This window comes from Corvus brachyrhynchos, unplaced genomic scaffold, assembly GCF_000691975.1.
Source record: "Corvus brachyrhynchos isolate BGI_N302 unplaced genomic scaffold, ASM69197v1 scaffold255, whole genome shotgun sequence".
Taxonomy (NCBI): domain Eukaryota; kingdom Metazoa; phylum Chordata; class Aves; order Passeriformes; family Corvidae; genus Corvus; species Corvus brachyrhynchos.
Genome location: NW_008238358.1, coordinates 4741790 through 4756492, shown reverse-complemented (window position 1 = coordinate 4756492; position 14703 = coordinate 4741790). Strand labels below are relative to the sequence as shown.

General features: G+C 38.2%; 1 protein-coding gene across 1 annotated transcript in view; it reads left to right on the top strand.

Moving 5' to 3' along the window:
• Window positions 1-1403: 1403 nt before the first annotated feature.
• The window catches only part of MTX2 (metaxin 2), a 29092-nt gene continuing 15792 nt past the window's right edge, over window positions 1404-14703 (top strand). Inside the window, exons 1-3 of the mRNA XM_017735794.1 lie at window positions 1404-1479; window positions 10698-10745; window positions 11721-11767. Coding sequence (XP_017591283.1) covers window positions 1419-1479; window positions 10698-10745; window positions 11721-11767 — 156 coding nt within the window. The 5' untranslated portion in view covers window positions 1404-1418. The remainder of the gene's footprint in view (window positions 1480-10697; window positions 10746-11720; window positions 11768-14703) is intronic.

Here is a 14703-nt window from a genome sequence, read left to right as displayed (position 1 = left end):
CAGCATCAATCACATATTAACAGGATAGGAAATGAGTGTTTATACTGTAAGAAGAATTAGAGTGCCAGCTTTCAAGTGGTCTACAACATTAATCTTTCTAACTAGTAGTTTGGAGAAGCTAACTGCTCAAATAATCTCTAAAAGATTATTGAAAATATATTTAATTGATCACTAAATTACTCAATATGCTTTATTTTTTTTTTTTCCCCAAAATACATTAGTTTTAGGTCAGTGATCAAAGGAGAGAAAATAATATTGTTGTTTGTCCTGTGATCTCTGGAAAACAACTTCTGTGTATTGCTGTGATGTCCAAGGGTCTTAGGCTGTTTTTAATACTAAGGGAAATAAATCCAGTGTAAAAAGCAGATACCCTTCTACCTTTAGGTATTTTACGTTCATAGTGAGTCTACCTCCAGTGTGACATGCCACAGTCCAAATAAATCTTTGACATGCATGTTTTATGTATTGACACAAGCTTCAATTTGGCTGAGAACAAATTCATAGGGAACAAAACCTCACCACCTAAATTGTTCCCACACATAAAGACATGGTATTTAAACTGAGTACGCATTTTGTACATCAGATTGCGCATAGGTAAGTGTTAGTGCTTCCTCCATGTGTAAGATGAAAAAAATAGTTATTCTTGCTTAAAATAGGTTGTTGGCAGCAGAGACTGTTTAAGCCTGCTGCAGAGGTTCTTGTAATGAAAAATTTTAGTTTATTTGAAAATACCAAATTTGTCAGGCTACATGATTTTATCTTACAGTGTTTTTTACATGTGTGCTTTTCGTTTGGTAATCAAGCTGGAAGGAATCCTTTTTAACTCTTGTTCAGTTTCAGTAAGGAAGTTTCTTATGTTTCTCCTGCCAGTTTATGCTCAGACATGTTTCATGGCTTGAGGTGGACCAATCCTTTGAGTGGATTGCTTATCCAATCTTTTTTTTAGGTCAGGGAAAACATTGCTTTCACAATTATGGGAGTAGAGTACATATTTCATTTTGAAATATTGTTATTTCTTGTTTTTAAGCAGCAGCATAATTACAGTTTATAATAGAGCATGCTTCTATAATTGTTTCTGTCTCTGTTAAGACTAAGCAGTCTTTCTCTAATCATAATTTTATTGTTACATGTTTTCTGCTAAAGTGATGTCTTCTCATTCCAGAAATGAGATTGCTCTAGAAATAGTGGTAACAAAATTGGTAAACCAAAAGTAGCACCTATTTTGATATTGTCCAGTTTGAATTTCAAGTAAACTTTCATTGGCTGATGAAACCACGACAAGTGGTTTGAATGAGAGTGCTCTTTAGGAGCCTCAGCTCAATAGGTCATAGAAAAAAATAGCAAATCATGAGAATGACTTTGGAGAGGAACCAGATTTTTCTTCTCTTTCTCACTCTTTTTTTCTCTCTGGTCCTCGGATGCTCTGTTCTCTGACTGTCCTCAGGAATAACCTGGTCTGTTCCTGTAGGTTTGGACCAGGTGAGTCACTTTTTTTTTGAAGCAAGAATAAATGAAAGTGCTTGGTTGCTGTTCTTTGCTCTAGTTGAACAGGCATTACATGTTGCTACACTGCTGGGTGTTTTCAGCTGTCTGTTTTGAAAGTGAGTGAGAAACTGCAGCTGCATGCAAGCCATGGCAAGGACAGAGAGAAAGTACACACCATGCTCTCAAATTTGTTATTACCTTTAAATTCTAGTCTTCAGTTATTGAGAAGATGACATAGCTATCACATGAACATGGACGTTCTAGTACAGGCTGGAAGAAGTTATATGTAGTAATAAAACCCATGAAATGCTCAGGAAGAATTGGAAACATCAAAGGAAAAAATTCCAATGATGCTGCAAAGAATGCAGGAAAAGTCTCATTGGGTAGGATGAGAGCTCAACCAAAAAAATTGGTTTGTACATACTGAATTGGAAAGTAGACATGCTGAGAGATGGGACTTTTTAACAGTTCTGCCTTTTAGCTGTGGTATGATGACAGTGAAGGCAATGCAATGTTTGTAGTCCTAGCAAGAACTTTCAAAGTTCAATTGCACGTGTGTTTCTTTTTGCATTTGATTGCCATGTTGGAGAAACTTTGGATGCATCAGAGTGTTCTCACTGAAAGCCTTGGAAAAGAAATGAGGAAGACTGTGAGGGTATGATTAAGAGAACAGGGTGAATGTTTTCAGGTTTTGAAGCAGGGAGTCTGCAGTGTTTCCCAGAAGTGAGGGAGAGCGTAAGAGGTGCTACGGCAAATACCATGATCTGGTTTGGGGTGACTTAAAGGCTCTGAGCCCTAAAGCAGCATCTTCCCACTTGCTAGCAGCACTTGGCTGCCTGACTGCAGCAGTGCTAACTGTCTGCATTTCTACCCTGCAGAGCTCTCCTGCCTAGACATCTCAGCTCATCTTGCACCTTTGCACGACTGGTGCTGCTGTGCTTAGGGCTGTGGGCAGGATAGGGAATGAGACAGTGAAGGGGAGCCTTAATGAAAAGCCAGAGGGGCCAGGGCTGGGTGAGCAGGAACTGTGTGTGTGGGAAGCAGCTTTTGGAGCAGGTATGGGATACTGATGTCCTGTCTGGTGAGACAGATGCGTTGGATCTTTGTTATGGATCAGAGCAGGGGTGCTGTGGATGAGAAAGCAGGGAACTCCTTGGGGCACCTTCACAGAAGTGGTGGTCAGACTGCCTGCCAAACATCCTTAGGGGGGAGGAGGAGTTCAGACTATCACAGAAAAGAGGGGTCCTAATCTAGGAGAGCTTTCAAAGGGCTGATTTAAAGTATACAAATATAGATATCATGGCTAAGAAATGTCCCAGTTCAGTAAGGCATTAATTAATATCATGCCTCCACTGTCCTCTTCACAGCTCCTGTGCTTGAAGTTTGATTTCTTGGGTCAGGGCCAAAGAGAAGCAAGGGAGTTAAGTAGCACAAAGGGAGGGGATTGATTTAGAGATCTATAAAAAGCTAATTTTAAGAATTACAGTGCTTCTTTGAGATGGAGCATTTATGCTGAATATCGGAAATAAGTAAAATAACTCCAGCTTGTCAGGACTTTATAAATAAATCTTTTGAGATCATTTAGCTGGCACACTCTCTGATTTTTCTGAAGAAATCCAGATGTTGATTTAGGAACAACTTTTATTTATGGATTTGATTTTGTTGAGATTTTTTTGGCCTCGTCTCCTCACAGGATCTCCCTCCTGTGGCCTGCCCAAGCAGCAAGAGTGCTAAGCACCCTGGAGGGTTGAGCCACAGATGTGTAACTCAAAGACAGTAACAGAATTATGCTTAAATACATGCAATTAATAGCTCTCTTGGAGGGTGAAGAAGTAGATTATGTCATGGTAAATGGCTGCTGCAGTAATGTCACATCCTGACTCTCATAGTGGTACAGCTACAGGAAACTCAAGTTTGAGAATTGCTGCTGAGATTGAGTCTTTACATTGACTGTCTGCTCAATCGATAATTACTGAGTGGTCATGTTTTATCTGGATTGTAATAGCTCTGCAGAGGAGGCCAGGGACAGATTTAAGCAAATGATGTAATTATTTGATACATGATTTAATGCATAGTGTTTAAAGAGTGTGAAAGTTGGTTTTCATTTGGCAAGGCACTATGAAACATGTTTTGGTCTTTTGTCAGCACAGCCAGGGAGTTGCTGATGCTTTCGTTTTTTCTTGGCCCTTGTTAGTTTACAGGATCAGGCAATTACATGAAATTGATGTGTACTCCGTGTGGGTAGGTTGAACTGGTGGGTCTTAAGGAAGCTAATTCACAACTTTCTCATACTTCCTTTATTGATCACTCTTAATGTATGAGATGTAGACATTTAACTGCTTTGGTTCCAAAGTGGCTGCAGCTTCACTGTGTTAGTCAAAATGTACCCCTCCACTTATTTCCTGGATACAAGAAACACATCAGTTCCTGGCATTTTCTTTTTAAACAATGTATTCCTACTTGAAAATACCGATTTGTATTAAGAAGAGTATGAACTGCTTCTTTTTTGATGCATTTTAACATCAAGTGTCTTGTAATCCTCCTTCCTTCTGCAGTTCTGGGGAATAGCTTTCCATGTGCTTTTCTTTTGGTTGCTACATTTAGGACATTGTGGTCCCTTCCAACTCAGAATATTCTGTGATTCTTTGGTATTGAGCAGCAGGTCCCCACCATATCACCAGTCTTAGGAAACCAAAAGTACTTTCCCTGCTGATTGTTGTGATGTTTGCTTCATGGCATTTAGAGACTAGTAAGTAATGTTGTTGGATATGGATGTTGCCCGGATGTAAGACTGAATTTCTTTTTAGTGTTTACTCTTGTGAAAAAGCAGTTTTGAGAATCCTCATTATATTTTAATCAAATTTGTACCTAGGGAGATGCTAAAGGAAACTATGTGAAAATAATGCATAAATTAATCTCTCCAGCTGTAATACTGCAATACTGCAATACAGTGATTCAGATTAATGCCAAGTATTTTTGTTTGCTTGTTTTTAATAGATGATATCTTGCCTCTTGTAGTAGGCCTTTAATGCCGTGTGAACCAGACTGGTAAATACAGATGTTTTTAGCTTTCCTCTTTTTTTATGTAAGTTTAATATCAAAGTGTTTAAGAAGATTATAACAAAAAGGAAACTGATCCATGCAAATGTGGTGATTTTGGAGAAGGAGTGGTCTTTATTTTTATCTGATCCATAAAAGCTTCATAACATTTCATGAAATGGCTCTATCAAAGAAGGTCAAATATTCCCAGGCCAGGTCCTAGCCTCACCTACACAACAGCACACAGTGAACTGCATGGACAAGATTGTTAGTCTGCTGAGTACTGCATTTACAAAAACAGAAGATATCAAACAAAAAATTGATGGCAAACTGAGAATTTAGTAAATTTTAGTTTAGAGGAGATTAGGGGCAGACATTATCTTGATTTACTTCTCACTGTATAGTAAGTGCGAAATAATCGATGAGATAATAACATTTGGTATTAATTCTTTAGCCTTGATTCTTATTAGGCATAGGCTAGTTCTGTAACAGAATATTATTTCTATCTTCATTGCCTTCCAAAAATATTCTTGTCCCAACAGAATTCCATGGTATTGCTGAGAGCTGGGAACAGCCTAATTTCAAGTTGAGTGTTTTCCTACAAAAACTTTTAAGTTGTTGATGACTTAATTTCCCATGCAGGAGGGAACATCTTGATGCCTGGATCTAGAGGTCTCTGGCTTTTGTCTGTGGCTGGTATTCGAGAATGCCACAGCTTGCCAGCAAGCTAAATTAGTGGCAGACTATGGGGCAAATCGCACTGCCTACCCTACTGCTGAAACTGGCTATTCATACTAGACCAACTGAAGTGGCTAAATTGTTGTTTAGCATATTCCACAATTTAATATGCAAAGTATTTTGTGTCTTCTCATTTTCACAGTCAGAGTCTTATTTTTTAAGTAAGAGGATTAAAGGCATAACTGTAAACCATTTATTTCGTTACATCTCTTTCATCATCATCAAGCTGCTTGGGGAAGGTGGATAAAAATGTCTGTTTCCCCCATACATCCCGGCAGCACTGAGACAGGATGAAGTTTCCCAGTAATTTGGAGTGTAGAAGTTGTAATCGAGTTTTATGCACTCATAAATAGATTCTGAACAGCCCAGACAAAGAGTTGGTGGGGCTGAGGCACTGCAGAGCATCTTGGAAATGTGGTGCTTCTTCTTGAAAAGACTTCACTGGGGGAATGTTAGTGCAGCCTCTCATTCTTTGAATTAAAATTCACCAATGTGCAAGTGTAGTATATCCTGTTTTGAGAGCTTTAGTTGGAGCTGAGATGTGTAGGCCTCAGGTGAGCTGCTGATCCCCTGCTGATAGTGGAGTCCAGTGCTCTTGAGTATGTCTTCTTACAGCATGTATGCATTCTTTTCTCTTACTGTCCCAAAAGTATTTGGGTTGATAAAGTCTTATTGAAATGTCAGTCAGAAACATCTGGAAACATTGGAATCAAATTGCTGTTTGAATGTCAATCTCTGGTCTTAATGTTGCTCAAGTAAAACATTTCACCACAAAATCTGAAAAGTGCACCTAATGCTATAGAGTTTTAGTGGCAAAGAATTTGATGTGACTGTCATGATTCATTCTGTGTTTTGGAAGTTTTTCTAAGGAGCAAAACTTATGTTTTTTCTAAGTCATTTTCTGATATGACAGGTGAAGAGTTAGGAATCTGTTTCAATAGTTACAAACCTGAGTACTTAAAACTCCACTGGGAACATGCAACATACCAGTTCACAGAATTTTCTTCTAATTTGACACTAAGAACCCTATTACCACTTTGAAATCTTCAGCATTTTCTATGCTAAACTGTTAATAAGTAAAACAATTAGACTAACAAATACATTGAGCTTAGTGAAATTTTCATGCATTTTTAGTTATCCACAAAACCAAAGAAGATTTGGTGTAGGTTTGGTTGCTGTTTAACTTCCCCAGTTGTTGGGGTGCTGTGTCTGCTGAGTTCTCATCACCCAGGATAACAAGGCTTATGTAGTGATGCTTTCTGTGTCCATGTCTTTTTAATTCTCATTCCCCTCTTACTTTTGAACTCATGCCCTTTTCAGACAATGTTTATGGCTGGGGGGAGGGAGGGTGCGGGGGGGGAATAATCCCACAGATTGTTTCCCATAGGCTGTTTCTTATAACTGGCATTATTGTTTTAATCAACAAGTAGTGTGGTAGAGGAGAAGTAGTGAAAGACAATAGTATGAGATTTGATTGTCGTGAACAGCAGACAATCCACATGAAAGACTAAATACTTGAATTTGTTAACCATGGGAAAAGTTTTGGTAGGGTGGGAAAACAATTTTTACTAAAGACTGCAAGCCTGAGAGACAGACCCATTGAAAACCACACAATAGTAATTCCTCTGATTATGGGGGCAGAAGGAAGAACCAAATAGTTCCTTATTCTTAAGAAATATAGAGAAGCTGTTCCTGTAAGGCATGCTTCCAGGCAGTTATTTCATCCTGTGAGCAACTAATGATAAAAATGTCTGTTGCGTAGGATCTAACACATAAATGTTGAAAGCTTCTGAAGCTGAATTGACATCACATTTGTTAATTTTCTCTTTATATACTGAGTGCCACAGTAGCCGTGGTTAGGAGAGAAATGAACATCTACAGACCAGAAGATTATAGTTGCCAAAGGATAAACTGGATTTGACTTCATTAGTGCACAAATGATAAGTTTGTGAGGAGTTATTATAGCATTAATCAACTTGATGGATTGGAAATATGACAGAACTGAAGCAGCGTGTAATATTAGTGCCTATTATTCTACAAATTATGTCTTCACCTACATTCATAAGGCAAGAGTCATTGCCGCACATTAAAGATGTTACACACTTTCTCTTCTTGTGGAGGCATGTGACAACTCCTCAGTGATTCCTCCTCCTCTCTTCCCCAGCTGCTCTCTGGTCTCCCTTAGCTGCATGTTTTCACCTTGTAACTAATCAGAGGCAGCATGGGAGCTCATACTTGAATTTAGCTTGTACCTTACGAACCTGGACCTCCTATGTAGCAGTGTATATTTAAACTTCTTGCTTCATCAGAAAAAAATGTTTCATACTCTAGACATCTTGGAAGAGAGAGAATGAGTAGAAATTGTAAGGTATGGGACAGATAGTGAATGGGTACTTAATTATTTGATTTCCAGAGTATTGCACAGGTATTTGTACCTCTGGTATTGCTGAACACGATCTGCATGCAATTCTGAATTCATACTGCAGAGTTTGTTTACTTTCTATGGCTATGGATAATAACATGTGAATCTTAATGTGAAACTGATAATTTAAAAATCCAGTCTGTATAGCAATAATGAAATCAGTTACCTTTGATCTGCTTTGCATGCAAAGAACTGAAGCCTTTGGTTCAAGGCTTGTGAGCGTGTGTCTACCTCATCCAAGCATGGTCAGAATTGTGACCTCTCTCTGGGACTGTCAGGTGCCAGGTGCAGGGTGTATTCATTAATTTTTTTACAACTGCTCAAGTTTGGAGTTTAAGGTGTACACATAATGAAGGAGATTTTAATTTGGCTGTTTGTCCTTGTTTCATTTACTTGTCAAAACCATATATTATTACACAACTCAACTATGAATGAGTGAACACAAAAGCTTTAAACTACCCTTGTCCTTTCCTTCCCTCAAGTTGGGTGTCTGCTCTTGTGTACTAGGACTGTGGGATAAAGACTTAGTATAATGACTAATAAAATTAGGGTCAGCAGATATGGTTCATGAAAATATGTATGTGAGTAGATTGTGGAAGTAAGATTTAAGCTGAAAAGGGCAAACAAGATACAAACAATATTCCACTTGTATTTTAGTTTGTAGCATGGATATGGCATGCCTTAGCAGCAGTGTAGCTTTGGATTCTGTGTGGCAAGAAGCTGGGGGGGTGTGTGTGTGTATATTATATCTCTATATCTCCATGGCTGCATATAGCCTAGAGCCAAAATCAGACTGGAATTAGAATCTGAATTTCTTGAAAAGTACCTAGTTCTTTTGTTGGAAAATGGAAACTTTGCTTGATTTTTGTGGTCCAGAAGTATTTCAGCCATGTTCTTGTGTAAAAAATAGGCAACTTCCAGTTTGGGCTGAAATCCAAGAATTAGTTATAAATCTGACATTTCAGTCAGAAGAGGATCAGGCAAAAAGTTTCAGTAGGAATGGGCCCATGCAATTGAAGCTCTCTGTCCCATTTTGGGCCTGTAAGAAGGATGTTTTCACTGTTTGGCTGGAGCATTTACAAGATCATTGTAACTTTGTCACTTACTTACTTCTACAAGTATCTCAGAGTCCAGAACTGATAAGTTTGCTAAAATATAGTAGTAACATTCTTAATTTCCTCATTCCATTTGCTCCTGCAAGACTTCAGTGGACTTGAAGAAATGTATATTAGATAAATTATTTTAAATGGTTAAGGTTTGTCTTGGTGTGACTTTATGATGTGTATCCCATATTGCTGCCCTATGCCCAGAAATTAATTCTTGTGCCTTTCTATGCCCCTAAACTGAGCATGAGAGGGGGAAGGAAAAACTGAGCAAAACTTTTTCAAAGCAGTTTGCATCTTGTTCAAGGTCACACGGAGGTTGCGGCTCTTTTTTTTCCCAGCTGTGGCAGGGGAGCGAGGAAGCACCCATCTTGCTGCCCCCAGGTCAGTTTTTGGCCAGTTGTTCAGTTTCTTTTTCTCCGGAGAGAGACTGAGAGTTGAATTTTTTCCTTCCCTGGAATTTTGGATTTTCTCCCTTTTCCACTGGACTGCTTCAATATCAGAGCACATTGGGAGGACTTTCCACCGGGCACAGAGGGCCTGGCCCTGGGCCAAGCCCCAGCTCCGAGGAGACCAAAGGGAGGACTCGAACACTTTCCCAGGTTTTTTTCTCCGCAGTGAGAGATTTTATTATTTAGCATTATTTTCCTTTTCCAGTGTGTTTGGTAAATAAATAGTTTTTATCTCTTTCACTTTCCTTTGGGGAAAATTTATTTTTCCCTGAACCTGGTGGGGGAGGGGTGGTGACCTGCCTCCTCTCAGAGGATATATTTCTAAATTTGGCCAAACCAGCACAAGATTGTAGTACTGCAGACACTCTCTTAGTCTCTTTTTATTTAAAGATGTAAATGTACTTCCACCTCAAGAATTTTCACTCCAGGGCAAAACTTTAGTGGAGGGATGTAAAACCAATAGCTGCTACGATAAAATATCAAACATTTTTTCATGGCACTTAAATGTGATTAGTTGCTTTCTCATGCCCATACTAGTATAACTCTGATAGGCTCTGTGCCTTAATGTTAGAGGCAGTGACCTTCACAAAACTGCGTACAGTGTTTTAAGCTTTACATTCTGTGTGACTTCCATAAAAGTTAATACTTCATGAGTATCCAAAAGGAATGATAGTTAGAAAACTGTGCATTTTTTTAGTTCGGGTTCTAAAGGCAAAGATGCAAAGCCTTACTTAAGTGACATATTTATGCTTGATCCACACATAGCTATTTATAGATATAATTGCTTTAAAAAAATAATTTACATGATTAGAGCATAAATTTTGCGTACAAATAGCTATTTTGGGTAGAATGCAAGTTTGAACTGATATTTAAAAATAGATTTTTAATCCGACATTAACAAGGAATGTAATGAATACAAAACAATGTGATGAACTGTTACCTTAATGCTACCATTAACAGTAAATTGGTACTGATTATTATTTTTGCCTTCTCTTATATTTGAATGGTGTTATGATTGATTACATGCAATGGTTCTCAACTGGAGGATGTGAGTGTCTTTTATTTCCTTGCCACATTTTTTTTAACAACTGCTCAACTGTTTTGAACTGATGATTCAGTTTTTTGAATGCATATTGACATTCCCATTTTAGGGTTGAGCAGTACATAACTTACAGCAATAGGCAGCTCTAGTCATCCTGGTGGGCAGAGTTCCGACATGCCCTTTTATCTCTTCTTGCAACATTACATTCTAGGACTTTCATCTCTGTTATGTCCCTCTGTGAGCAGGAGAGAAGTACAGGAGAAGAGAGTGACAGTGGGACATTTTTAGGGCAGGTTAAATATTGCATCAGCATCTTTGCAGTCTAAATTCTTGCTCTGGGTAACATTTGTGTTCAGTTAGCATTTGCAAGTACATTGGCATTCAGCTTGCTTAATTAATTTCTTCTCTTTCCACAGCCGCAGAGCCTTGGCCTGAAAATGCTGCATTGTATCAGCAACTGAAGGGTAGGTACACTGGTTTTGGCAATTAAGAATTACTTTATTTTTAGAAAACACATTAAATATGCACTAAGATAATTAACTGCAAGGAAGCACAGAAACTGTTAAAATAGTCCTTTGTGTTTTTTGTTTGGTCAGAGGTTTTAGTTATGCTTGCATCTGCCAGTATAAACTAGCTATTCATGGCCTATAAGGTCCTTGGTTTATTATTGACTCATTATATTGGCTGCTGTAGCCAGTGTAAAATGATGTGGTTGCAGGCACAGTTGGCAGATTTACTGCACCAATAGCTGAGGCAGCAGATTTTTGAAGTCTTGTGGTAAAGTGGGCTCTCAGTAAAAAGGAACTGTTAAAATGTATAGGCTAGGATGGTTCACTCTCCCTTTAGCAGCTCTTCATATATCATCAGATCACATTATGGCCCCCATTTGGGGCTCAGCAGCCTGCTACAGTTGTCAGAAGACTGCAAAGTAATGAAGACTAATAGGTAGCAGCTCTAGTCTTCTAAGCATGGAATTTTTATTGCAGTGAACTTGTCATCTTTCTTTTGTGTGACAGACCTAGACACAGTGTGCAATATTAGCTGCAAGCTGCTTTTATAGGTTTCTGAATACTTTTTAGCCAGAGGAAGTATGAAGATGCGGTTTTATTTAACTTTGATTAGAAGGAGAGTAATTGGCATAAAAGTCAGGCATTTATTTTTTTTTCTTGTAGTGTTTTTTATTGAACATTGGTGGTAATATATGATAAGTGCAATTGCATTTGCAGGAGAAAAATTCTGGTATTTTTTTTTCCTGTGTTTTAATATTCATATCATAGATTTTCTAGTCCAGCTGCATAATAATTATATATGTGCTCCTTGTTTTATGCATAAGAAATGCAACCCAGAATGGTTTACAGTTACAGGTCAGTAGCTAAATGGGCACTGTTTTTTTGTAATTGTGTGGTTTATTTTTTTCTTCTTTTTTTTTCTTTCAACAGAGGAACAGATTTTGCTTTCTGATAATGCATCTTCCCTTGCTGTTCAGGTAAAATATAATATTTTCTACACTAAAGATGTTAGTTCAAGTTTATTTTTTAAATTACTACCTATCTAAAGTAACTATATTTTGCTAAAATATTAATTTAAGAATTATTTCTGCCAAAATCAATTACTTACTTCCTGCATCTGATTTGCTTTACATTGTCATTGAAGTGCCAGAGCCTAAAGGATTTGAGGATTTTGAAAGTCCTATGTAGAGTGCCGCTCCTTGTGTTCCTATTTATATTGGTCTGTGTTCAGTATCTGCTTGCCTACATACTCTGGGGACTGTGCATGGTTCATACCATTTGTCACTTGTTATGCATGTTTGTCTTGTAACATCTTGCATGATGTTTGCCAGTTATTTAATTCTCATAGCTAATACTGCCCCAGACTCCAGGCGTATTTGCTTCATGCTGTGAGAATCACCTCTTTCTATGTTTCTGGTAGGTTTTTTTTCAATTTCATCATGTGTACAGGCTCCAATGTGGTTTTTAGAAATAGTCCATATAATTGACAAACTTGCACCTCTAATTGACTTAATAGCACCTCTGTGGCTGTGAAGTCCATGTAATCTCCATTAACCTGTTAGGTTCAGTAACCCCAAATCTCAAGGGGATGTTTTCCCCATTAGTAGTGATGGCCTGGCTGTCAGAGTGGTGGGGAGCCGGATGTCTATAAGGTTCTTGATCTTCAAAGCAAGTTTGTGGCTGCTTTCCTTAGCAGGGAGTTGCACTTTCTCCTGCTTCTTGCTTTTTGTGTGTGGTCTAGCTCAGAGAAGCTTGAGCAAGCAGTCTTCGAGGGCTGTCCAAAGAGATCACATCTCATTTACCAGAAATGGGACACTTGGAGATTGTAACTGATGTTACTGGTAAAAAGGTAGGGATCCTTTGATCATGGTAGTTCCAGGATCTCAACTTTTTTCCTTCCAGTCTGGCACTCTAGGAGATACCTCTAAGAGTAAATTTGATCACAGCAAGAAGATAGCTTTATCCTTTGTTGGAAAGAGGAATCATCTCTAATATGCCTAATAAATGGGGCAGTGTTTATTTGTTTGAGTAGTATGTTTTATGTTGTGCTTCCCATAATGCAAATAATTTTGTCTGTTGCTTACTTGATCTCAGTGTTCCTTTTTACCCCAGCAACTGTATTTTTGGGGGTGCTCATGAATTTTCTTCTCATCTAACTATACATGTATGTGTGGCTTGTATTTAAAACACAAACCCCCCCCGCAACTCACCAACAAAATAACCCTAAAATTTCCTTTTCTAATGCATCATTTTTCTTTACTGTTTGTAGTACATTGTTATCCTACACATGTCACTTAGATGATAAATTAACTATAATATATTAAAAATGCTTGTTTTTCTTCAATATTCTCTAGCTGGACAGCTGATAGTAGCCATGACTATAAATATGGCTCTGGTAGATATCTGATCTTAAACTTTATAGAACAATTCTGTATTGGGGATTTGTACTGATTTTTAAGAATCTGTGTAACATGGTTGTGACTGTGAAAGAATAACTATTCTTGGTATCTGTATCCACTGTGAAATGGTACTAGGATATGTAGTGATCAGAGGGGTTTAAATACATCAGCATGTTTTGCATAAGGAAATCGCCAAGATCCTCTCTTTCAGAATTTGCTTTTTATTTTGATGAGAGCCTGTCTGTTTATTGGATTTTTTTTTTAAGGGGGTAGTGGGAGTTGGGGGGTGTGTGTCTTTCTCAAAGGAAAGTTTGGGAATGAGGGATAGGAGGAGAAACAGGAGCTGGTACCTGGGACTTTTTTCCTACTACTATTACTCTTTTTCCCCCTGTTACTGATTTGGCACATGAATTTTGCCAGAGCAGGTACATAGCTTGTTTGTCCTTGTTGAACTTCCATGTGGTGAAAACATCAGAAATTTGAGTCAAAAGAACTTGTGGAATCAGCCACCATCAAATCTTTAAGAGACACGGGTAACAGCAAGGCTTGGAATGTGCTGCAGCCAGTCTTTCAGGTATTTTATAAAATCTCCTTGTAGCCCCTCTTTGTAAAGCTGCTCTCAGATAGGTCTCAGAGGGAGGTACATGCTGGTATCTACACATAAAATAATGGATACAATCCAGTGCTACAGTAAGTAATTAGTCAGAGTAAAACTCCGCTGTTTTGAAGTTGCCAACCCTGCAACACGGAAAGCATTTCACGTACTTCTTGTCAATGGAGCAGATGAAGCAGACAGCAGAGCAAGATACTCTTACTGCAGATGTAATTAATGAGTAGAGAGGGCTGCAGGTTGAATATAGGAAGCTGGTTGAGTCTTGCTGTTTTAATAATGATTGGGCTTACATCTTCTCATTGTGCAATAAAATCTACATGTAATAGCTACACGTCAGATGAGAGAAGGGGTGACAGTGTTCTGGGAATTGCTAAGTAACTGTGCTGGTGCTTTCAGTAGTTAAAAACCAACCAAACACAAAAATCCTTCTCATCTTGTGGAACTTCTCTGTTGATTCTGGTAGGGTTGTTTATTTTTGTTTGTTTGTTTTTTAATTCATTTTCTGCTCATTGTTTATTTTGGAAACAGACTAATTTAGCAATTTCTTTGTCTTTTACTGGGTTCAGATTCTTTGTATTTTCTGAAAATACAACATCAAGTGAGCAAGTGCATTATCTCTGGTACATCTTGGTAGTTGCACTCCTTGTTCGTTAACTTGAAGTAGTGTGTTATAGAGCCAAGTCCACTTGATCTCGGGCTGCAAAGCCTTGATACTGAAAGAAATTTTATTTTCACTGCAAATGAATTAAAATCAAGGGAAAATAATCAGTAATGATTATCCAGCTATTGGAAAGAGATTGTAACAGAATGAAGGCTCTGTTCTTGTGAGACACTCATCCCTCTTCCCATCAAGGTTAATGAAAACACACCTCCTGGGTAACATGACTCATGGTTAAAACCA